The 25974-nt window shown below is 35.6% G+C and overlaps 1 protein-coding gene across 1 annotated transcript in view; it reads left to right on the top strand.

Annotated features, from left to right (window-relative positions):
* The window catches only part of LOC104365447 (guanine nucleotide-binding protein G(q) subunit alpha), a 140876-nt gene extending 115124 nt beyond the window's left edge, over positions 1 to 25752 (top strand). The window contains exons 6-7 of the mRNA XM_032981821.2: positions 16679 to 16832; positions 20485 to 25752. Of these exons, the coding sequence (XP_032837712.2) occupies positions 16679 to 16832; positions 20485 to 20675 (345 nt within the window). The 3' untranslated portion in view covers positions 20676 to 25752. The remainder of the gene's footprint in view (positions 1 to 16678; positions 16833 to 20484) is intronic.
* The last annotated feature ends 222 nt before the right edge of the window (positions 25753 to 25974 follow it).

The following is a 25974-nucleotide window of genomic DNA, read 5'->3' as shown; positions in this document are numbered from 1 at the left end:
ATTTTTTTCTTTCCTGAAGACTGATTTAAATTATTCATCAAACTTCTGTGAGTTACTAACACATAATTTTTAAAGTTAGGTGAAAAAAAAAAAGAAAACATTTGAATGTTATTCATGGCTGCACACATGTTGATTTCACTGTTTAAGAGAATGGTTGGCATAACAAGGTAAAATAGGTGTCCCTGGAGATTCGTGTTTGTATGCTGAACTTTCTTCAGGATTCATTTTTTAATAAAGTCTGGGAGCTCTGAAATCTTTTACATTTATAGTCTTTCCATAAATGAAAAGTATCATTACATTAGTGTGTGTGTACACACACACATATATATAATCAACTATATCATTCAATGCTGAATGTATAAAAATAATGATGTAATCTGCACCAGCTTAACCTCTTGTAATTGTGGAAGCTAGGCATGTGTAGATAAAAAGAGAACTCAGTCAGACTTGGCTCATTTCGAGCCAAGCCAGAAATGTCTGGTTCCGTCTTCTGTTTGCATTATTGTTTTTAGCCACAAAGTCCACACAGAAGTATTAAACATTTTAATTATACAGGTCAAAACAAGATATATTGGAAATCATATACAGAAAAATCAGTTACGATAATTTTCATATGCAATTCTAACTATCCAAAATAGTTCCTGATGTTAGCTATTTATCACTGTGTTTTCATACTGTCTTTCTCACAGAGCAAAGTTCTTATAGGAACTGTCTCACAGGGAGAGGTTTACCAGGTTCAGGTTCCCTATTAAGTGTAGCCTATTCTAGTTAGGTGGCTTGCTCAGACCTTTGCTCAGGTTTGTCAGATAACTTCAGATCATGACTTAGACCATCCCTGCTGTAGAAGATGGAGCAGTACCTTTCTAGGCTGAATTGTTTAGAGTACACAATCTTGCTCTCTGTTCTCATAAGCTAGAAGGATTCACATGTTGCAAACTGAACGTCTGACTGAAGATTTCTTTTATGTTTTGGGCTCTCCGGTAACTGATGTGATGCCTAAAGTTGTGATAGCTTTTCTATAACTACTTTTCAACTATTATGTAAAAGAGCACTTTATGCATAAAGCTGTTTTGATTTTTTTCAAGTTTTCACTTTCGAAACACTTCATGGAGACAAAAGCTGTAAAACTCCTCATTGTCTTGCAGATGGTTCTTCCACCTCGCTGCTGAACTATTTATGTTTCTTAATAACAACAGTGGAAAACTTCTGAACCTTTTTGTCTTTCAGTTTAAAATATGTTCATAACTTTAATTGAAACCATTTTTTGTTTTCAATTCATACATACATACCCTAGTAGCGCTTTCCAGCAGCCTTAGGCCTGTGTTACTCTAGCTGTGGGATGGATCCAAACTGTCTTAGAGCTAAGCACCCATCTGGGCAGCTGGGTTTTGGCTTTCATCAAGCTGTGGCCAGTCTGTCTAGATTTTGTTGGTATACCAGAGCACTGCTTTCTTGCCTTCCTTTTCCCTCCCCAGTATCTCTAAACATTGCGGTCCCAGAAGTCATGAGAGAAGCATGGATTTATTTATTCCACATAAAGCAAAGCATAGTTTGTCTGAATGTGAGTGTGGCAGAAATGTGGGAGAAGGTTTTAAATGTGTTAGCTGACACCTTGAATTAAGACATTTACCTATTAAAAAAAGTATTTCTCTTCTTCGATGGAGTATGACAAGCTCAGCAGTGAAGACAGTAATTTAACTTGGAGACTTGGTAATCAGCCAAGAGATGCTTTTCACAGTTCCTTTAAATTGTGAAATGGTATTAGAATTTTAGCACCAAAGTGAGAGAGTGTGTGTAAATGCCCTACTTTCTTCATATTCATGCCATCAGTGTCATACTATGATAGAATCTAATCCTTCTTTGATCTGTGTGCCCCTTACTGAAATTAAAAGCTCTGACTCAACAACTTGCAGTATTCTGCTGCTCCCTTTGCATTGCTTTCATGGCCTGATTAAACAGTATGATTTTTGTAACATGGCCTACTTTCTTTTTTTAATTAGTCCACTGCATGTTATTGCCTGAGGTCTTTTTCCTCTTAGTATGTTTTTACAAAGAAAACTATACTATTTAATAATCTGTGGCATTCTGTTTAGTTAATACATTTTTTTTTCATTAATCTCATTTTCATGAGTAAACATAAATCTTTAAGAGCTGTCATTTGCCATTCAGTGCATGTGTGTTTATGTGACTTCATCATTATGAAACTGGTTTAGAGACCTTAAGATTCGTGATTTGTATTTCACAATTTAGTGTCTGATAGACTCCCAGTTGTAGATCCATTTCTTGCCTTGTTTAGTTTATTCAGGAGAAATGCATGGGGATTATAAATGAGATGAAGCTATACTGAGTTGAGAGAGAGGCTTTGCTGGTGTCCCTCAGTGGCTTTTACTCAATGGGTAGATGTGGGATTGAGCTGGGAACTGTTTCTGTCTTCATGCCCTAGGAGTAGTTAAGTATTAAAAGTTTTGAGGCATATATTATAAATACTCTGTAAGGGGACGTCCGACATATTAAAGAAGACAAGCGTTCAGACGGCCTGTCAGTCAGTGTTCTGGGTAGGATGACTTTTAAACAAGACATCCATGCAGTTGCACTTCCCTGACAAAGATCTGCAGCTAAAGAGTTGGGGGCTTCAGTGCTGCAGCAAAGCACCTGTGGCTTTAACTATAATTCCTCAAACGGGCAGTACTCAGAAACAATGTGATCTTTACTTTCTTAAGTATGTGTCTAGATTGTATGTAAATAAGCATCTGGTTTTGGTGCATAAATACAAACTGAGACAAACTGGTCAGGAGAGTGTATTTAAACATATCTTTCAAAAATTTCAGATGATGTACACTTTTGAAATGCTTTTCTGTTCTTAAATACATATAATAGGAGAGATGCCTAACTGTTGCAAATTCTGCACTTAAAACAGTAAGTCTGTCTACATTCGTTGGTGAAAATGAGGACAAAATTTGATCTGGAGGACATAATATACTATTTACATTAATAGTACTGTAAATTAAATAAATAGTCTCTTGATCTGATTTGATATGATGAAGGAGAACATGTTATACATTAAATTATCACGTTTGACCTTTTCACTTCCTCAGAAAATTCTGACAGAATTAGAGGCAGGATAAACAATGAAGGAATCATCTCTTCCATAAATTAATTTATGATGTATTATGTCCTGTAGGTTGGGCCTTTGATCTGATTTATACCAGCGGATCTGGAGAAATTCGCAGTTTTAACAAAAAGCACAGTTTAGAACTTTTCCATTCTTAAAATCAACTTATTTTATTAAATAAAGGATTTTTTCTAGATAAAATATATTAATCCATATTCCAGGATATGCTGCATTTAAATAGATACCACAAGTAGCTGTTCTAAACATATAAAATTTCAATGTCTTAGTGCAGTAAATGCAAAAACAAGTTGCAGCTTTACAAGAGAACCAGTAACCTCTTGCAATTATGAAAGGACCAGAGACATCACCTGTAAAATCTGGTTTCCTAAAAAATAGGTTTTCATTATCTTTGCAGAGCTCATTAAGTACTTGGAAATGGCAAAATAAAGGATGGTGTTTATGATGCTTGTACATATTTTTCTTCTGCATTCGTGCACTAAAAGTCTTAAGGAGTATATGATTTCATATAGCTTGTATAGGTCTACGGCGGTTATGAAAATGTGGGCTTTTTATAGGTAGAGATTTTTCTTTTTCTGTGTTCGCAGAGGAAAAACAGGAAAGACAGGATACAGTTTCCTCAGGTCAGCTAAATTAATGCATTAGTAAGCTAAGCAAAATTTTGAAATTTTCTCAACTGTCAGAAAGCAAATACTGTCTTTCCTGAGGCATCGTCAGAGGCTGCAGAGCTACAAAGGCATTGAACAGCATAAAATATTCATTGATAAAAGAGAAAAGTAAATCAGTATGAGTATTCTGAACATCCATTGCACAAAATAAATTGGGGGGAGAATGTCAGTTTAGATTATTTTGGTCAGAGCTCATATATTTTAGTTTTTAAAAAAGAAATACAGTTGTAAAATGTGAACTTTCAGCAGGATTGGACATAAATGTTGGTAATACGTACAACCAGTATTCCTTCCACTTCGACTTTTGAGTAAGGAATTTCACTAATGCTCAGCATTATAAATATGTACTATGTATCCTGTATACTTACAAATATCTTATATGCATCTCTATACCTTAGGAAAACAGTGGGTTTTTTCATTGTTTTACTGGTTAAGCAATTTCTTGTTATTGATGAATGAAACCATGTATAAAAGAATCATTGAAGTGTCTCTTGCTTTGTTAAAATAGTAACAGTAATATCACTTTTAAAACTTGTGTTTTATAGGTGGGGGTTTTGCTGGGTTTTCACTGACCTTAAATAACAAAGCAAATTCAGCCATTTTTACTGTTAAGGTCTATTTCATTTGTATAACCGATAACCAGACAGGTAATTTGCAACCCTTTGAAGAGGTTTATTAAGAACCATTATTGGCTCTTTTTAATCAGAAGAGGAGGAGAATCTTGTCAAGTAGAGTATTGCTCTGGTTTTAAAAAGCTTTTGTTTTAAAGGGTTTTTTTAAGCTTTTGTTTGTTTCTTTAAAGCTTGTACTATGTCTTACTAAATTACTTGATTCAGCTGCAGCCAAAATTGTTAAACATAATAATGTGTAACTGAATTTCTCTCAAATCAGTATTTCCTTCCCTCCCTTTCATCATCAGAGTTACCCATTTTGCATTTAAATTTTACAGAAAGTACCATCTCCTTATAATTCACATATTTACAGGTTTGATCCTATATCACAGTTCTTGCTGAAAATGGTTGTAATGAGTGAAGCAGGCTGAAATGGCGTAAGAATCCTGAGTCTTTAAAATAATACCAAAATTGATTCATCAGCTTAAGAAATACTAGATCCATGCCTTCAATTTATGTCTGATATTGCCATTACTTCCTGTGTGTCCTCCTTTCATGCATGCTAAACTGTTACCTAGGATCTATCTTTTCTGTGATCTTGACATGCGATTTTGCTTAGTGGACATCCACGAAAATGATGCCATAAAGATAATTTTCCTAGCTTCTTGCTTTTGCCTTGTGTTCATCTGTCCACTGGCTTTCATTTCCTTACCACATGGAACCAAATGGTTTGTCTCCTTTAAGGACCTGCATCATCCAACCTGATACAATAACCTGACTGATTCTTTCTTCTGCCGGTCTTGATCATTCTTTTTTAAAAAATTCCAACAACTACGTTTGCACGTGTTACCATTCTCCTCATTCTGAACAGGAGGAGTTCCCCAGGGACCTGCCTAAACCTACTCCGTCGCCGCTGTGTGATGTGCCGTGGTGTAGCAGACAGAGTTGTGTGAAGGCTGCTGCTTGCACTGTTGAGAATTCTGCTGCTGTAACGTGATGCCATCTCATTCTGTGTTCAGCATCTCATTGTCTTATCATGAGTTTATAAACTTCTAAAGCAGTGGCTGTTACTTATGATGAAAGTGCAACTGTGGTCCCCCAGTAGATCTGGAAGTGACTTGAGCCAAGTTTCCAAAATCCATTGCACAAACGTTGCAGGTATTCAGGGGGGTACTCAGAGAAGTGGAACAGGAGAGATGGAAAGAAGGGACGTGTGACTGGTGGAGTCCCTTTTGGAAGCAGTGTGGAGCTAAATAATCTGGGAAGAAAGGTTGTTCTTAAGAACATTTTGTCCAAAACATTGCCACCAGGGGATCATTAAAACTGTCTAGTGACTTAATAGTCTTTAAATACAGTGGCCTTCAGTAAAACTGTGTTTAGCTTGGTGCTCATACATCACAAGGGCTGAAAGATGATACCTACATGTAAGTGAACGTAGTAGAATTGGTTGCTTAGAGGGGTAAGATCTCCATCCGGGAGAGAGATGTTCAAAGCTTGACTGGACACAGCCACGAGCAACCTGATCAAATGACAAAGTTAGTCTTGCTGGAAGCAGCCTGGACAGATGAATTCCACAGGTCCTTTCCAGCATAAATTCTTGTGTGATTCTAAGTAGAAAAATCATAGTTTGACAAGTGAAAGATTCGTTTGTTTGTTTCTTTGGGGAGAATCTTTGTGGTCTTGAAGTAAGGTTTTGCCATAACTTCTTTAAAACCCCGAAGAACCCTACTTTATTTGATGATGGATTTCTGAATTAATGTAGTTGCCATCACAGTACTTCATTTATACTGAAGAACTGTCCTGTGATTTTATCAGAAATAGTACTTGTATGAAGGCAAACCCGGATATTTAGAAAATTAGGGCTTCAGTACCTCAGCCACAACTGCAAATTGAAACTGAAGGAATTTTGTAGTGTAGTTTTCTGCAATGTTTTGTGCTTCAAGTACTGAATAAAGGCACTGTGCAAGGATGTCAGTTATTTTGATTGATGGAAAATTTTATTATTTTTAGGTTGTCTGAAGTAGAAGGGGTCAATATTTCTTGGTTTGTTAAAAAATATTCCAGTTGAAGTCTAATGTATTGAAATTAAATTAAACTAATTACATGAAATCCATAGGAGGTATTTTTAATGTGAACTCATTTGTGTGTATATGCGGGTATATAGATGCAGGTGTACATGCTCATGTTTTGAATCTAGACAAAATACATCTGCAAAATAGGTAAGTATCCAAAGACTAAATAGAACTTCTATATTGTTCATTAGTGTGATCTGTTAAGGGGTGACAAATTGGTACAATGTTCCCATCACACTTTCTTTTGATGTGGGACAAAAATAAGAAATGGCAGGAGGTCACAGAGTTCAAAATACTTTCGCTCTTTATGGAGGCAATTATCCAAAGCACGTATTTAATTTTTTCATCAGAACTATCTTGCTGTTCACATCTGGGCATGCTTCCACTTCTCTCGGCACTTTGTGTTCCTTATTCACAGGCTAGTCCTACATGGCTTAGCATGAAGGCTGAGAGAAAACAATGTTGAGATGAGAATACTTCTCTTTTTCTGCATCGTGAATAAGCATAGTACTTTAGTTGTCTGTTTTTTTCATCTACATTCAGCAATCCAGAACAATTGAGCATAGGACAGAGGGATAATATGCACTCCTAGATAGGACTAAAATCCTCAAATGGTCTTCATAGTTATTTAAGAATGTTATTTCCATGGGAAATAAAATCTCCAGAGCTCATTGTTCATTTGGAAGCTAGAGAAAATAACGCATTGGCCACCTGTGCCAAACTTTGTTGTTGTATGTATTGTATCTGTTCATACCTGTTCATGCATATGCATATGTATTTTCTTTTTGTTTATGGATTAAGAACCTTTCAAATGTAAAGCGTCAGTGCTGGGAAGCATTTGCATAAGGAAGAGCCAGAGCCTGCCTCTCTTGTTAAAGTGGGTGATTCATAATTGAAATGGGAGGTTGAATGATTGTGAACCCCATTGCAGAGGCTGCCAGAAATGCTGCTGGTAAATGTTGCTATTGGCAGCAATTGCTGGCAAAGAGGACTGCCACTTATTTTTTTTCAATAACCAGTGTCAACACTGTCCAGAAGAGGGCCTTTTTCAATGACAACTTAATTTTAAAATATTTTCACCCATTTTTCTCAAAAATATGGCTTATTCATGAAAAACTGATTATTCTGGCATTCGTGTTACTTCATCAAAAATAATTCAACAGCCATTTTTTTAATTTAAAAAATATTTGACAGCAATGTTTGGACCATGTTTCTTGACCACGTTTTTGAACATTTTTCTTTTTTAACAGTATTTTTGTGCTTTGATGGTTGTTGAACATGTTGATTTGATGGATTTCAGCTGTCATTTGGTTCATCTGTCCCTCTGCTGGGTACATAAAATTGCCATATATTTGCGAGTGCACTATTGCAAATTTAAGTCATTGGAGAGGTGAGAGTTCTTCTCCCAGGTGATTTAAAAATACATTTCTCATCTACACATATGTCATCCCAGTCGTCTACTAGCAGCTTTTTTTTCTCGGGCTAGTTTGCAGAAAGGCTCAAGACCAGTGATGAAAATAAAGGAATTACTTCTTTGTGTTTGAAGTTGTCTCTTAACTGCATTTGAGTTATTCATCAAAACATCTGTACTAGCATTGCAGTTTTTTCTTAAATGGCAAGTTACAGCATTATAGCTGCAAGATATACTTCATACTGGTGGCAAAAATCCAAAGTGCTTCCAGTTTTGATACAGCATTTACTGTTTTACATAGTGGAGGACTCTGCACTTACCTCCCACTTCCTGACTTCCTCTGTTATTTCCCAACTTTCATGTAGCAGTGCTATTAAATTTCTAGCCAAGGAATACACCATAGGTCTTTCTGTGCAGCCAGACAGTGCTTCTACTTAAATAATTGCTGGAAATCAATGGACAAAAAATGGAGAACATTCCTAATTAATACAGGCTTTCACACAAAAATCATTCACGTGCACAAGATTTTGTCAGATGAAAGAAGAGAGTCCGTTACTGTGATACTAAAGAACTTCTGAAATACTAACCCCTGGTTTTTCGTTTTTTTTTTTTTTCTGAAGCTCTCTTGCATCTCCTGTTTAATTATTTTCTCTGGATGCCCTCACACTCAATTAAACCTTTGTTACCAGTATAAACATAGTTACATAAGTGGAAGTTGTTGACTGAAAAATTAATCTTGTTTACCTCTTTACCACCTTCTCTTGCCTCATTTCAACAAAACTTGGTCCCTCAAAATTTGTGAAATCCTAGTTTTGTTAAGAGACACTATTTAAATTGATAACATTTTTTAAGACAAAAATTATTTGCTACATTTTTCATTTGATATCTAAATTACAGTATGCCCACTAGATGCCACTCTAGACAATCTTAAAGACAGTAATGGGTGAAACTTCACTACTGCTTCTGTATTGTTTCAGATTAATGTTGTACTTGGTCTTTTCTGTCAAAGCACTGCGTTTGTTAGCTGAGAAATGCCACTTTTCCTTAAGTGGGTACCCGCTGATACAGTTTTTAAATGCTCTTTTAGTGCTCTTCAGGTATTTTTCAGGATTTGACTTCTTAGAGTCAAATGCTTATAAGTTATGCCAATTCTATTATTTCTGTAATTGCATGTTTTTCCAGAGCAACAAAGAGCAAAGAGAATTTCAATACATAAATCCAAACTAGAAATACATAATTTTAACATGAAAACTGAAAGTATAGGATTTAAAAAAAAAAAAAAAGTAGAAGGAAGTGTATTCTTTTTTAGATTATTAAAAATGAGGAAGAGTAAGAGTTTGCATTTGGATAAAAATGAAAAAACATGGTTTGTATGTCTAGTTATAGTTGAGCTAATGTTTATCTGTCATAACAAAAACTTATCAGCGTAAAATCTTTTATATATTTAGAGGTGTGTGGTAGAAAAATTTTTTTAATTTTGTTTCATAAAAACATGTTTCTAGTCATAAAACTGGACAGTCCCATGATTCATGAATAAGTGTTTTTTCTTGGTGTTTAATAAGAAATTGGAAAAATCTTGTCCCAAGATTATATGATCTGCTTATAGTTAACAAATTTCTATTCACTTGTGGAATTTATCTGTTGTTTTATTTATTCTGTGTTTCATGATGGTATATTTATATTGGTCTGGTGACAGTGTCGGATTGTGTGAAGGATGAGAGAGTTTTCTGTTGGTATCTCCGTCTCATATCAGGAAAAATGGAGTGTAATGGCTGGTGATATCAAGATGTCTTTATGTAGTTCAGGACTGACTGCAGATATAGGCAGAGCAGGGAAGTTACCTGGGCCAGCAGATCTTGGGGGATGGTGAAAACAGTGATCCCAATGCTCATTTTCCTTGTGCCAGCTGCCTGCAGAGCAAGGGAGGCCACGATGAGCTGTTGGTGCTGTCACAGGGGGGTTGCTGTGAAGGTTGGCATCACTGCTGAGAGCGTCTGTCAGCTACTGAGAAAGCCTTGAGCCAGCTCCAGCTGCACATTTCTGTACTGTAGCTATTCACAAGTTTCTTTCTGCAGCCTTTTCTATTGAAACTGAAATAAGATTTTTCTGGAAACAATTTGGTGAGGTAGAGCTGAATTATAAAATCAGATCAAGTGCTTGAACAAACTACTGAATACTGCCTGTTCCTCACTGTTCCTGTCCTCTTTTTGAAGAGCCACGCTGTCTCGCTTGGTTCAGCAAGGCTTCCTTTGCATTGCATCTGACAGAAGGTCAGATCGCTAGTGCTGACCTTTTTCTATACTCCTTCTAATCCTATCTCTATTTCCAGTAAAATTACTGTAACATAAAATTTTTCCTTACATGAGAAGTGCATCCTGTTAATGACCAGTGTTTTTCAGAACGGTCATTCATCTATTTCATCATGGCAAACATTCTTTAACTAAACTGATTACAAATATTATGGCAGTAATGTTGCATATATGTTTAGCAAAGGAAAATGGTGAGCATACAATGGAACGAGCTATCATTAGCAACAAAAAACCTGTTTAAGAGAAATTTTGGAGAATAATAAGCAGTATTGTTGGAGAAATTACTTCTGGAACAAAAATAGTCTGCCATGACATCCATAAAAGCTGGTTTGCTTTTAGAAATTGGATAAACAGAGAGATGAAAGACTGCAGGTTAATCAAAGGCTGATCAGTGAAAAACTGAACTGCTTCATATGTCTTGATTAATCCTTGAGTCATTCTAAAAATGAAATAGTGAAGCCATATTAGAATGTTTAATCTGTTATGGTAAACTCAGGACCTATAGTGTTTTATCTGATCAAGCAGATAAAATATACTTAAAAATCTCGAGGCTATTTTTCGATCCTTGCAAAACATCTACAGAGTACACATCTGAGTTACAAAATACCAAGATGTCTGTTCACCATCTTTAATACAGTTCCCTCTGAAATAATTGCAAAGAGTTTATGAAATACGATTTCATGTTCACATAAACTGTTGGGAAAGGCATGAAGGGCCCAGAGCCTGCATCCTATGAAGACAGAATGAGGGACCTGAGCTTGTTTAGTCTGGTGAAGGGGACAGTAATACTTGCCAACAAGTATTTGATGAGTTGCAAGTGTGCCACGGAGCCAAACTTTTTTAGGTAGCCAATACAACAAACTGTCTCTTCACAAGTTCAGAGTGTATATTAAGAAACATTTTTCCCTTGGGTGATAGTTTAGCAGTGGTACAGGAAGAACAGAGGTATCGAAATCTCCATCTGTACAGGCTTTCAAGACTTGTCAAGACAAAGCCATGACTGACATGCTCCCACGTTGTCAGCAGTCCTACTAGAATGAAAGACTAAACTACATGAACACCAGAGATGCCTTCCAGCCAACATTTCAGGGTCAGTATTCTGCTGCCATTTCAGTGGTGTTTCAGTGGAAGATGTGTGAGACACTGTGAGCACTGACAGCTGTTTACATTTAAACATTAAAGATGGGGTGGTTACTAACTCGTATCGTAAAGTGCTTAATGTTACTAGCAGTGCAGCAGCATCCCTGCTGATGGGTGTGTACATGATCTTGTTCCCTATGTTCTCTTAGGTTATGATAGTAACTGCTGTCATCTAATTGTAGTGTTTTTAGCAGTGGTAGACTTAGCCCTTACTCAGAAGCTGTCCAGGTAGCCAGACCCTGTAAGTGTATTGGGTAGCAGCAGTATTATTGTTATGTGAAGAATCTGATTTTGGAACTAAACTGTAAATTACTGTTTCTAATTTTATAATGAGTAGTTTCTGGTGAAATAAAGGCAAAATTCTTCTCCACATATAAGCATCCATTGACTTACTGCAGAGAACATGGAAGGTTGCCTCTTGGGAAGAGCTGCTTAGAATTGGAAGAGCATATGATGGTATTTTCCTAGTGGTTTCCTAACACAGCATCTAACAGCAAGATCTTGACTTAAGCCTAATGAGAAGCAAAGGACTAGCTTCGCAGAAGTGCATGCGTATTTATAGTTAGAATTGTGCTAAACTTTCCTTTTCTGAATCTAGCTTCTTTGCATGTTAATAACATAATAATTCTCTTAATATTCATCTTCAGAGTTTGTGCTGGATATTTATCAGCATCCTCCACATAAGTTGACTGCACTTGTTCTTCATTATAACTATGCTGATTTCTTCAGTGACAAGTTTAACAAAAACAGTCCTTAAATTTGAAGTAGAGATTGCAATGTTTTCCTAGAAAGTCTATCACTTTCCATTAGTATTGAAGCTATAACATTTCATCTCTGTGCTGCTTTTTTTGTATATTTGCTTTCTTTTAAACTTTCTGACTCTTCTCTGTTAAAACAGATACTGTGAAAAGCAAATGATTTGATTCACTATGTGGGATAGTTTCAGAAGGAGAAACCAGAGGCTGATTTTTTTTTTTTTCAATAATACATATTAATTTCAAGTTTACACTGCTGGCTTTCCCGACCGTTTTTAAAAAGTGCTGAGAATTTAGTATGTATTTAAAGAAAAGGATAGGGAAGGGAAAGAAGCCAGTGAGATTTACTGTACTTCAGGCAACTGGTAAGCATTTCTATTTACTTGCTAAGGAAGCTCTCAGTCATCTGGAGGTGTGAGTTATAGGGGGGAAACAGAAGAGAGACAACCTTTAAGTTTTATTATGTTATGACTACACACCAACAGAAGATGCAGATATGGTCAGTGTACAGTGAGTATCTGTCCAATTTTTAGGGCGTGTTAAGTACTTTGTTTTCTTAAACTTTGTTTGTATTGTCCATACAATAAGTGCCATTCATGGCACTAAGAAAAGGCAGAAAAAAAATACTAAAAATCCCCAACCTCACTATGAAGTTAGGACATCTATTTACTAGGGTTTTTCCCCTCCTCTGAATCCCCTTGAGTTTTCATATATGATATTATTATTAGGTCTATGCATAATAAAATTATAAAAGAACAGGGGGGGTGGGGGGGATGTGGAAAAACCAACCCAACCAAAACAGAATTAGCATTCAGTTATGGATTTTGGATTTCCTTGGTTTGATATTTAGATGTCAAAACTATGATGTTAGTGTGACATATGACTGCAATAACTGTCCTATATGATGCTGTTGGATAGAACTGACGTGTTTCATTCAGAGGATCCCCGTGGATAATACAAATGATAAAGTAAGCCAGATCTGTAGGAAGAGGCTATAATTTTATTAGACCAGCTGATAAAATCAGAGAAAACAGACAAGCCCATGTACAATTCCTTCATGACATCATTGCATCTAAGATTGTTTTCTTCCAGTGACTATCATTGACCATAGCCATCATTTAGTAATATATGCATAATGTTACATATGCCATGCAATGAACTGAAAAGGAGTTTTCTTAGTTAATATCTTTACGAGGCTTTGCAAGACACTTGTTAAATATACAAATGATATGAAATTTGCATTGAATCCCTGGAATTATCTGATCCAACCTTTTAAAGTTCTAGCAGTACCATCTTACACCTTCATGAAAGACGTGTATAGTATTTGTCTGTGGAGCACTGCAATATGACATACATTCAGAGAAGATAACCAGTGATACCCCAAGTCTTTTTTCCAAGCTTCTGTTGTGAGGGCAGAAAGGATCACAGAAAATCATAGACCTGTCAGTTATAGATCCTAAGGAGAGTGACCTTCTTATTAACTGATTTGGACAGCTTGTCATCCTTTGCCACCTCCTTGGAAAATATGTCTGCAGCCTTCCTGGGATCTTAATCCCTGCTATTTGCTTCATTCTGCAGATGGATGTGCGGTAAGGGCCATTCTCTAGTGATGTACACTCTGAAATAATCCCTATACCAAGATAGTTACTGTTGCTCAGAGCTACCATTTGGTGTGCAACACTTTAGTGTCTTACCTTCCCAATGTCCTCATCTGGTACAACTGTACAGATCAAGATCCTGTACTGTGAAATAATTCTACTTCAATGGACTCTGGCAATGTAAGGTGGATTTTTTATGATTTCCCACAATTCTCTGACTTCCAGTTAATTTTGTTTAGGACTGGATAGTTTAATACAAAATCAGCAGAGGCAGCAGCCTTCTGCTATTGCCTCTTTAAAGCCTATTCTCCCAGAATCAAGCATAGATTCAGATTTAGCCTGGCTCTTCTTGGAAATAGAGTTAACTGGATGACTTTTTGAGGCAAGTGGCTTCTGTATGAAATGAAACTTTGACTACACTAAAGAATACAGTGAATGAGGGTGAGATAATTGGGTAGTATTTTATTGACTTCAGTTACTGACTTCCTGAACTATGTATTTTTTGTAAAGCAGTTGAGCATTTCTTTCAATTGTTAGACTGTACGTATTGAACACTTCTGTAAATTTTTCAAGGCTGTAATTATTTCTTTTGATATAACGTTATTTTTTCTGAAGCAGCTTTTTTGTACTTCCTTCTTAGTAGTGTGCTTTTTTGGCATCCTACAGGGGTTTTGAATTAATTGAACTATCTTTGAAATCATGGAAACCTGCTTCATTTGTGATCTGTCTGTTGAGTGGAATCCTTACTAAATATCTCATCAAGGAGAGGCTTAAGTCAGATGCCTCAATCAACACTTGAGACATTTATAATAGGAAAAAAATGACTGTGAAATGCTGTTCATATTATACAGAATTCATAATTAATATGTAATAGAAGGCATACTCTTCTTACATTGAAGACACAATACTTTATGTTTTATTGTGTATGTGTCCTGGTACTTTTATGATACACAGCACTTACAGAGTTAATGTTTTAGTTGATAGGATGCCAGAAATTGTTTTAGGCATGATGTCAGTGTTGCTTTATTCTGCATGCCTTTTCTGCTTCATCTTGTTTGGCATCCCTTTCAAACAGAAAATGAAAATGCACTCTGGGTCTAATAACAGTGTTTGCAAAGCACAGTTTTCTTGAGCTTCCCTGGAGAAAGGGTCATAAATTTATCCAAGCTGATTTATTTATTTTGTCTTTGCAATTCTGTGTTGTGTACATGGAAGAAAAATCAGCATTATAGATTAAAATACTGTGACCTTCTTGAAAGGTTTTTGTGAAAAGCAGGAACGCTCACTCTAGATAAGTAATTTCTTTGTGTTTTCTGTGTACTTTTCTTACTGAGAAGTTTTCAATAGCTTATAAATTTCCTGTGAAAGAACACTGCTAATTGAGTCGTGATGCTGTTTCACCTTCTGAGTGTCACACTAGAAGATACCCAGTGTTACTGAGTTTAGGTAAATATTTATCATTTAAACAGTAGTTTGTAAGTTTACACTGACTTCTCTCTTTCATCAAGCTGTAATAGTGAAAAGTATCCTGTGTAGTTCCCATTGTCTTTCTGTAAGGCCTTGTTTAGGGAAGTCTATATAGATGTTGAGAATAAAACATGGTCTTATTCCAGTCTAAGGACTTAGGTTTTATTCTCAGCTCTGTTGACATTTCCGTTTTTCTCCTTTCTGAATGTAATCCTGGCACCACTGTGAGTCATAAGAACTGACTGCAAGAAAACAAAGGTTTTACTCCTCTGTGTTAGTATCTCAGTCTATAAATTTGGCTATTTATTTTCACCCATCACTCCAGCATGCGGTAAAGTTTTATAAATTGCTTGAAGATTCTGTAGTGACATAAAAGACCAAACTATCAACTTCTACAAAATGGACTTTTTGTAGGGTTTGTTTGGTTGGGTTTTTTTTCTTTTTGTTTGATATTTTTTTGGTTGGTTGGTTGATTTGGTTTGTTTTTAAAGTTCCTGTTCTTCATGTTTACCTCGATCTCTTTAAAATGCAAATTAATGCAAGTAAAGTTACACTTATTGCAAAACTGAGTTATCTGACAGATTGTTGTATGGCTCAGCAACAGTAGAATCTGCAGGATTCATCTCTTTGCTGTTGTTCCCTGGAGCCCTGTTTAGTGACTAGACGGGTTTTTTCAGAGGGCTGCAGCTTCAAATAACAATAATAATAATCAAAAGAGTAAGTTCGTTCCTTTGTTTAGAACTTAATTTGTTCTGACTCTGTGTTGACCACATCATGTCAGGCTAACACTTCTTCAGAACTGTATCAAACCACAACATAGTTTTACAATTACAGTAGTGTTACAAATAGAACTGTAGGCTTCACTTACATTTCAGCTATAATGCAGAGTGGTTTTCAGGAGCTGTTAAGCAATTAACTTAACAAAAAGTAAATGCTAATCCAATGCTAACAGAAACAAATTTAGCAGTTTACAGATTTTTAAGATTTTATGTCCTAGGCCTTTGGTGTTGACAAAATGTTCTCAGGCTCCAAAATTACTTGCAGGTATTTTAAATTTGATCTCTTTCTAAGAATTATCTAACTGCATTTAAAGTTCGAGGAAGGCCTATAAAATAAATAATGTTCTTGAATTGGTTATTATGTCTTCTTGTGATATACTTGTCCCTGCCATGAATCGCATGCATTTCAATACCCAACAGTTCGTTAGCTGGTCATAACTGTGCATGCCCAGACTTTACAAATATACCTTTTACAGCTTTCATGTTCATGACCTGTGTTTTAAAGAATACTTATGCTTGAGCAGTTGAATTTGCAAAAGGAAGATGCCTGCATATTTAATTATCTGCTAACTTATTAATAGTAAGTTATTACTGGAGCCTTACATATTGGTAGGAAGGTGCAAAACATGAAATGGATCCATTTGCCAAATAAATTGAAATTACATTAATATATTTTTAGAAAAATCTAAACATTATTTTCATCACCACCAAAATTTCACTGTCATTTTTTTATTCCAGAATCGAATGGAAGAAAGCAAAGCACTCTTTAGGACAATTATCACATATCCATGGTTCCAGAACTCTTCAGTCATTCTGTTCTTAAATAAAAAAGATCTCTTAGAGGAGAAAATTATGTATTCCCATCTAGTTGATTATTTTCCAGAGTACGACGGTAAGTATAATTACATCAGAGCTCATGCTCTATATACTACACTGCAGTAATGACAAATTGTAATAGCCTTGTCCAAATGCTAGGCAGATAGACCCTCTGATACATTTTGGTCCTTAAAAACAAAAAAAAAAAAGTGCTTTGCAATTTTCAATCTTCTGAATTTTTAAAATATGATTGAACTCTTGTGGCATTTTTTAGACTGATAGTATTTCATTTTATGCTGTAATTAATTGCGGGTAGGATGGCAGGACCTCTCATGGGAAATTGTTGACACAATAGATGAGTATTGTCATATTTGCAGTGAACCACATTCTGTCCTTTTTCATATATTGGGGTGAGGGTTTAACCTAAAGTATAGAAGCTGAAAATTAAATAAAAATACATGCCTCATTTTTATACATTGTCTCCCATGTTATTTTTTTTGAGGTTTGATTTTGTGTAAGGCAGAATATCTGAGGGGAAGTGTAATAAGCTCTCTGTGCAACTCAGAAAAAACAGTACCATTTCTCCCACCCTGTTATTGTACCTCTTTTTTTAACTTTATTTTAATTTTCTGTTATCTGCAGTTTAATATACTTGTCCACAAAAAAAAAAAATGTGGATTGTACACTTGTTTCTACTAAAACTGTATTTTCAGAAAATAAAATATTTTTCAGAAAGAAAATATCTTGAGGTAACTGAGTGGAGGCCTTGGTAACAGAGAAAAATCAAACTTGTATAATAAGAGGTCTCAAGAACTAAATGCCCTTTTTTTTTTTTTTTTTTTTTTTTTTAAGAAAATCTGTTCTGTCCCATCGATGAGTGAATAGCAGATTTGAAAGCTGAATAAAAGATTAAATCTCTCATGTTCAAACACAGAAAGTAATGCTAGGAAAAATGTACGTTTTGTTTCCTGGTTTAAGGGGAAGGAAACAGTGAACAGCCTGCAGGATCAGACTGTGCTGTTTATGAGTCAGTGTAAGTTTAGCTTCATAGCGTTATGCAGAAGAGAACTGGCAGTTGAATAGAAATATGCTAATTTTTTTGAGTTTATTTTGTATGACAAGTTCCTAGATGGCATCCTGAAGGTGAGAAGACTTGATGGTCTGCTCTGTTTTGAACAGCCAGGTTACAATAAAGCCTGTGTTAAATGCTTGTCCAGAAAAAAACAGACAAAACCCAACCACTCAGCTCAGAGTTTCTTCTGTCCTTTGCCATTTGTGAGGGGAAAAAAATTATTATGGACTGGTAGGGCTGTTGGAGTCAAGACCTGAAAGTCTTCAAGAGTCTTTGTCTCTTAATTCTGCAGATCTTGCTGGATTTATCTCCATAGACAAGGTTATGGTTTTGCTTTATTTTATTTCTTCTGGTGGCAGGGTGGGGTCTGTAGCTTGCAGAGGTCACGGTGTGGTCCCTTCTTCTGTCCCAGCGCACGGGGGATGTGGGGGGTGGGAAGATCTGAGAAAGGGGATTGGAAATGGGTATTTTTCAGCTAGATCACTTTTCCCATCAATTTGCACAAGGGAGGAGGTAGCATAGGAATGAGAACTGCTAGCCAGGATGGCAAATTAGACTGGTTAAATTAAGCTAAGAAGCTCTGCACTGCGTATTGTATCAGTGTTTTATGAGGCATGCACAGGAGTCACTGAATGGCATGAACACATCCTTGCATGGCTAGTACTAGAAGACTCTCTCACAGACTGGAATGAAGAGCTGGGATAGGGAGAGAGGAAAAAAAGACAAAAAGGAGCCATAGTTGGGAGGAAAAGAAGGTGAAAATATTGATGTAGTACTTCTTATATAGATCTTGAATGTATCATGTAGAGACATTTTTTGAAAACTACTTATTAGGGAGCAGCGGACAAGAAACCTAAGATTTATATGACAGCTTTTTTCCAAGTCTTTGTATTATTTTGATCATAACAACTTTGCACTCAGAATTTAATGTTGACTCATTCAATTTTTTTCCAAACTCCTGAGGTCATAAATGTTTTTTCTAACCTGAATTTTCCATGCTTGAATTTCAGTCAAACTAAAATTTAAATTACATGATAGTCAGTAGAGGTGTGATTAGGTAAGCAAATTTGTATACAGGCTTTGAATAATGCCGTAGATTTTGAGAGAGCGCTGTGTCTAGCTACTGTGAAACTGTTCAGTAAAATTCTAGGAAGTTGTTTAAAACAATAAGTGTCTTATTTTGAAGAAATCATTATATTTGCAAGTTTTCTTCACAAATATTGCAAATTTGTTCATGGTAGTGTGAGACTTACTATTGCTGCTGTTTCTGTAATCTGGGTGACCAAGCCAAAGGCTAGAGCCTGCTATGTTTTAGAAGCTGTAGAAACATTGAACAGTCTTCTGTCCTGCTTCAGAGAACGTATGATCTGTTCATGTCCCTAAATCTCACAAAATGTCATCTGTATATGTGTATGCACGTACATATATGTCCGTATGCATACACCCATACGTTGCAGAATCTTATTCCTCCTCTACATGGATTTGCAGCACACCAAAAATATATGTTTATTCTTCTATGTATTCCCTACCTAAATTTTATAGAGTTACCTAAATTGGGAATGTTAGCATTTGTAAGCTTGAAGTTATTAAAAATAAGGTTTATTATCCAATTCTTGAAAAATATGTGGGCATGTGCTAACCCCAAAAGTACAGATTTTGTAACTACTGAAAGACACAGGTACATCTAACAGCTGAGTGCTGGTATTTATACTGCCATGTAACAACAGGACTAATGAAGAGGAGGAGGAGGAGGCAGCACAGAAGACGTGTTCTGTGGAAATCCATGTTCCAGAAAGAGAAGAGCAAGGGAATAATAGCTGTCAGAAACAGCACTGGAGTAATGGAACATGATTCAACAGCTTGTGGCTAATGTTCTTGCTTCTGCACTGCTCTTTTAGCTGTGAACATGAATGAATCCTCACTGTTCCAGGCTGGAAGTCATTATTTTACCTTCTGTCTTCTGTAAAGCTGAACACGTGGTTTGGTTACATAGACTCTCTATTCTTCTGAGGGTTAAAACCTTAATTTAGATCTGATAGAATCATTATCATATATAATTTAGATAACAAGTGATTTGTTAGAACATGAGCCTTTTGCAATCAAGCAGCTTCAGCTGGAGGGAATTTGTATTTTACTATCACTAAAGTAAATTAAGTTCTGTTGGTGACAGTGTCAGACCAGTTCAAGATACTATTTCATTATGCTATTAAAGTTCTTATAAAACGAGCAAGTGTTGCAGTGTTAAAAGAACTTAAGTATAATTTAAATATAGTAGGCGTAGACTGAACATTCAGCAATTCTTTTAACATTTTAAAAGATTTATTAGTATAACTAATTTTTCATTTTTCATTCTGTGCAGTTATAAATAACGTGTTTTAAACATTGTCTTACCAGAGAAAGAGGATAGTCAGCAGGAAAAGAGCAGCTGTGACATGATAGCTCTGACTTGATGAACTTCTGAAATTGCCTTCCATCTTTATTTTTCATAGTTCCTACCAGGAATAAAGTAGCCAGTATATGATGCTATTGATTAGTAAAAAGTTCCCTGTCTTCTCTTACATGAGGACCATAGATTGAGCCTTTCTCGTTTTCTGTTAAAGAAGTTTAAATATTGAATTGACTTTAAGAAAACTGACTTTCTCTTATTAATTATCAGGACCACAGCGGGATGCACAAGCAGCACGAGAGTTCATCCTGAAGATGTTCGTAGACCTGAATCCAGACAGTGACAAAATTATCTACTCCCACTTCACATGCGCTACAGACACAGAGAATATCCGCTTCGTCTTTGCTGCTGTCAAGGACACAATCCTACAGTTAAACCTAAAGGAGTACAACCTGGTCTAACTGTGCCTAGGAGGCTCTCCAAAACCAATTTTGAGTGATTGAAGATATACAAGAGGGACTGTATTATCTGTGAAAACAATTTGCATAATACTAATTTATTGCTGGCCTGGACTCTGTGAATGTCCACAGAGTTTGTAGTTAATATTATGATTTTATTTAAACTATATGGAGGAAAAACAAAAGATGCTGAAGTACATTCACAGCACATTTCCTCATTTTTTAGGCAAAACCTTGTGACTCAATGTGTTTTAAATTCTCAGTCGTACATTTACAAAGAATAGCAGTTTTTTGCTATTGAAGCAAAATCAAGCTAGTTTCCTCTTTCCCTGACCCTTTCTCTCTCCCTCCTTCCCTTCCCCCCCTTATCTTTTACAAGGTACAATGGCCTTTTCTTTCCCAGTTGCATTCTTGGGTGGAGTATTTTCTGTTCAGTGATTTAGTCAGGAAAATACTATCATCAGAGTTTAAATCATCAGTCATTCTAATTTTACAGTATGTACTTTCTCTGAAGGATCAAAAGTATTGATACTGTGATTTTTAAATTCTTGACATGGGTGTCTTCATTCTGCCTTCACTTTTGAGACTAGAAAATTGGGATTGCAAAATAGGATTACAGTTGTCTAAGGATATTAAATTTAACCATATTTTCACAGTTTGGAAAGGTGCACAGAAGACAGTAACGAAATAATTAAGACACAACCTGGGATGTACATGGAATATGTTAGAATCCCTTTTTAATTGCCATGTGCCATTTTTTTCTCTCCTTTATTCACAAATGCCAAATAGAGATGTCATAGACACTACATTTTCCCCAGTGGCTACAGCCTGAAACAGTGGGGTTGTTTTCAGTTGTGTGGGGTTTCTTTCCTAAGTTAGAGCTTTTTTTTAGGTGTTCTTTTTCCACAGTAGAAAAATTATTTTTATTGTATAAAATTAATGTTGCCAAATCTGGCTTTTTATAAAACCAATGCTCTTGAAACATACTGATTGAAATGCCAAACTGATGGGTTGGTAACTGGCCTGACTGAGTCAACTGCCAAATGATAAACACAGTTTCAGCTCATATGTTTCCTTTTTTTAGAAAGTGTTCCATTTTCTAATGCCAAAACCAACAGTACAAGTGAATATACTACAAGGTGCACCATGCACATGCATGTGGTCTACTAATTTAAAGACAGTTTAAATCTCTCCTTATGTCAAATATGGCATAAGTTTGTTTTCTGTAATAATAGCAAGGCACCTTCAGTTGTATAACAAATTATTGATGAGAGATCACATTCAGGAGCCTTTCTTGATAAGGTTGCTTGCTAACTAACTGATTCATGGACATTTGACAGGCTTTCGTGCAAAATAGCCTCTCTCAATGTTCTTTAGGAAAGATTTATTCATGTAAATGAAACAGTGAGAAAATAATTCTTGAAATTTAAATGTGCAATTTTTTAACAACAAAAATACAGCACACGTTGAGCCTTTATTCTGCAGCTTAGGATGAAAGGTGTTTTTTGACCAGGTGCATGATTGCTGGCAAGCTATAGAAAACTCAGAGTTCAAACATGTAATTGGATTGATTATCTGCAATGCCAAGTAGCACTACAGTGCACTTAACACGGAAATTGCTGCCTCATAGCAGCGAATGGGAGGTGGAAAAAAGAATGGCTTATTAGTCGATTACCAAAGTTAACAATAAATACTAATGAGACGTTTTTCATCCTTAACCCTCCCAACTCCAAAACAACAGTAATAAGAACAGTTGCTATTTTTTGCTCCCTCTTAAAACACCTTGTAATTTAAAACTGGTTGTAGGTATAGTGCAATTATGAATGCTATAATCATTGTACATACATCTATATATATATATATATGGCAGCATCCATATGGGCTTTGTAATCATTAATTTTTGGCAAATTGAATGTGCTGTATTGATATGTATCTATGTAATTGTATTGTATGTCTTATAGCTAATTCACATTTTAAATAATGTTATTTTATTTACTTTTTTAAGAGAGAAGAATGTAAATTTTGTCAGTTTATTTCTGACTAGGGATTTGTTGTTGTTTTTTATTTACAAAACAAAAATCCTACTATAGTACAGAGTGGTACTAGCATTGTGCTGTATAAAATCATTTGCACATTCCTAAGTAGAAGTAAATTGGAAACACCCAGATGGAGGCCATTCACATTCAAAACAATGCTTAAATCTTGTCAGGGCTGTAGACAGGTATAGAAACCAGTCTTATAAGAAGAACTTACGCTGTTATATCTAGGATTGGAACAGAAACTTAATATAAATTTAATTTATGTTTGGCAAATTCATGTTAGATTACTTTTACTTTTCTAATAGGCATTATTAGAAAAGTAAATTTAGAGATATTTCAAACCATTGTACATAAGTACTAATGAGTATATATTGTTGCCCTAAAAATACCGTGAAAAAATGTGGAACATCGGATCAATCAAACAGTCTTTCAGAAACTGCAGAAACCTTAGATATAACAACAACAACCAAAAAGTCACTATTATCAATGATTTTAAGGAGCTAAAGCATTTTATTTAATAAAGCTAAAGCAGGTAGATCTAGGTTATAAAAAGTGACACTGACATTCTGAATAGGGGATCAGAGCAGTGACTCTTACAGCATAACAGAATTGGTCCTGAACTATCTATAAATGCAACAGAGCTTCTGTTTTCACAGCTCAACTGCTGATAATATTCCTTCTTTTAACCTGAGAATACATTGCCCATGCTGGATTCAGTGCTGTAAGTAGAACCATAGCCAAAAAAAAAAAAAAAAAAAAAAAAAAAAGGAAAAACAAAAACCAGACAGTGGTGTCTAACGAAGTTTGGGGTTTCTTTGTTTTTTTCTTTAATTTGTTTTGTTTTCTTATGGGATATTGGGTGGGGGAGTAGAAAATGTGGTTCTGAGTTTTGTATGAAAATGAAGCAAAAGTTTACTCATGATTTACAGTTACATTGTGATTGCAAAAGTTTTCAAGAGTATGTGCCACTGGGCTAGTTCTGGTATATTTTTGGTAAGTTGAACCTGTGGCAATGTTCAGATTATGTGACCATGTTCTGGAAAAAAAAAAAAAAAAAAAAAAACAAACCAAAAAACAAAAACAAAACAAAACCAAGCAACAGTAATATTTGGCATGCCAAGGCAAGCCTTACACGAATCACCTAACACAGCATTGCCGTGTGACAGTTTACAAAAACGTTTCCTTTTTAAATGACACAGCTGTTCCCACTTGCAGTATATTCCGTTGTGGTGATGGTGGTATTGTTGTTGTTGCTGTTGTTTTAATTGGTGGTTTCTACTATGCCTTATAGTGCTTGAGTCCAGAAGTTTGTGCCTCTAACATGAAGCTGAAGGCAAAACCATCAAGACAGAAACCCTTTTAACTTTGCCAAAATTATGTGATTTCTTTGAATGTCGTAAATGGGAGAGGAGGGAAGGAAAATGTCTTGGGAGCCTGTGTAATGTAGATGTTCACTAGCACAAGAAAGCTGTAATACATGTTTTACAGAAACCTTAAACTTGCCTTTTTCACAAATTAACTGGCACTGTCCTTACATATATAGGATGATGCAGCTATAAGGGCAGTTTACTTTTTATAATTCAGACTCTTTTGATTGTCAAGGTGTATGGACTGAAATTTCTAATCATACTGCCACATGATTGTGAATCACTTTTTTAAGTTTGAAAGTGGAGAAGAGACTTTTTGTGCTGGATGTCAGTCAGAATAGACTGCATGATTTGCAAAAACTCTAAATGGGGGGAAAAGGGCTGCATATAAAGACATTGCTAGACTCCCAGCCTTTGGTTGTAAGGTGCAGATGTCTTTCAGATAACTCAACCTCATGATCCTTTCCTTGTCACATTCTTCACAAAAGAATGAAATATTAGCAGAAAACAGACATGTTAGCCCACATGAAAAAAATAAAATTTAGCCAATTAATTTATTATATGTGCTGCTGTTGTTGGAGCTCTGTGCATGGTTATCCTGCAGGCTATTACATTAGTGAACTAATGAAGTGTGTACAGCATATTAACAAGGCCTACCTCTAGCTAAGAGACCAGTAAAGTAAATATGTTTTGGATAGACTGTCATAAGTTAGGAAATTAAAATGTTCTGGTGTAGGTAATTAACTACGGTATTTTAGAAATTTCACACTTTTGTAAATATGGTCCCTCTTTCGACATAAACCACAAATTCTGAAACCTAATATGTATTAAACAACTAAAGCCATCTGTCCCTGTCCAGTGTGTTAGTTTAGTAGACATTTTGGAAAACCATACGTTTAGTTTGAGAAGAGGAGCTACTGATACTGTCTTTTTTTTGGCTATCCATAATATTTTAAGTTTTGTCAGTCAAACCAGGAACACTTCTGTGTAGTCAACAGTACATTGAGGGTCACTATTTCACTAGTTAAGGGGATTTTACTGTAAGTTTCACTTGAGCTTTTTCACAGTAGCCATGCTATAGGGAAGGAAGGAATAGAGGGAGATTTTGAAGATAAGTGTGAAAAATACAAAGTGAGCCAGATTGAATTTACTGTAAATCTGTTGGTTTGGGGTTTTTTCTCTTGAAATACAGTCTAAGCTGAAGTCTCTTGCTGGATTCCTTATTTACCGTGCTGCAGGAAATCCTTATTTGACCTTTTTTTTTTTTTTTTTTTGTCTTTTTGAGGGGGATCATCTGATACATTTTAAAACTTGCAGTATTTAAAAATAAAGATCATATTTGCTGTTCTTAAAGTGTCATTTAAATGCATGTATTCTGTGTTGTTTGAGGGACAGAAATAGGGGTTTTTTGAAAAAAACTAATATTGTACAGTTACTGTCCCTCAAAAATGTTGCTGGTTAAAAATACAATATTTTTGGCCATAACTTTGTACTATAGTATCTTCATTCCTTGAAGGGTAGCTTTTCTGAAATATTATTTGAGTTTATTGTTCTCCCAGAATGCTTCCTATTATGATAAATGTTGGATAGATGTATTAATCCATTATTACTTTTTAATTACATGTGCTCTGTTGTCATTGTCTAAATATTAAAATTTCAAGAATAACTATTACAGCCAGAACATTCAAAACATTTAAGGTTTGTTACAGTGGAGACAGTAATTTGACAGTATTGTTAAAGGGGTTTTTTTGGCTTGCCTACAATGGAAACTCAGAAGCATGGGGGTAAAGGAATAATAGCTTATATCTCACTAATAGAAAACCTTCAGAATTTGTAGACAGTGAGGTGAATTTCGTAAGCTTTTTGGATGTCTGCGGTAGCACTTCAAGAGCAGAC

The sequence above is a fragment of the Tyto alba genome, unplaced genomic scaffold (assembly GCF_018691265.1).
Source record: "Tyto alba isolate M040663 unplaced genomic scaffold, T.alba_DEE_v4.0 Super-Scaffold_13, whole genome shotgun sequence".
Classification (NCBI taxonomy): Eukaryota; Metazoa; Chordata; class Aves; order Strigiformes; family Tytonidae; genus Tyto; species Tyto alba.
This window is presented reverse-complemented; position numbering and strand designations above follow the sequence as displayed.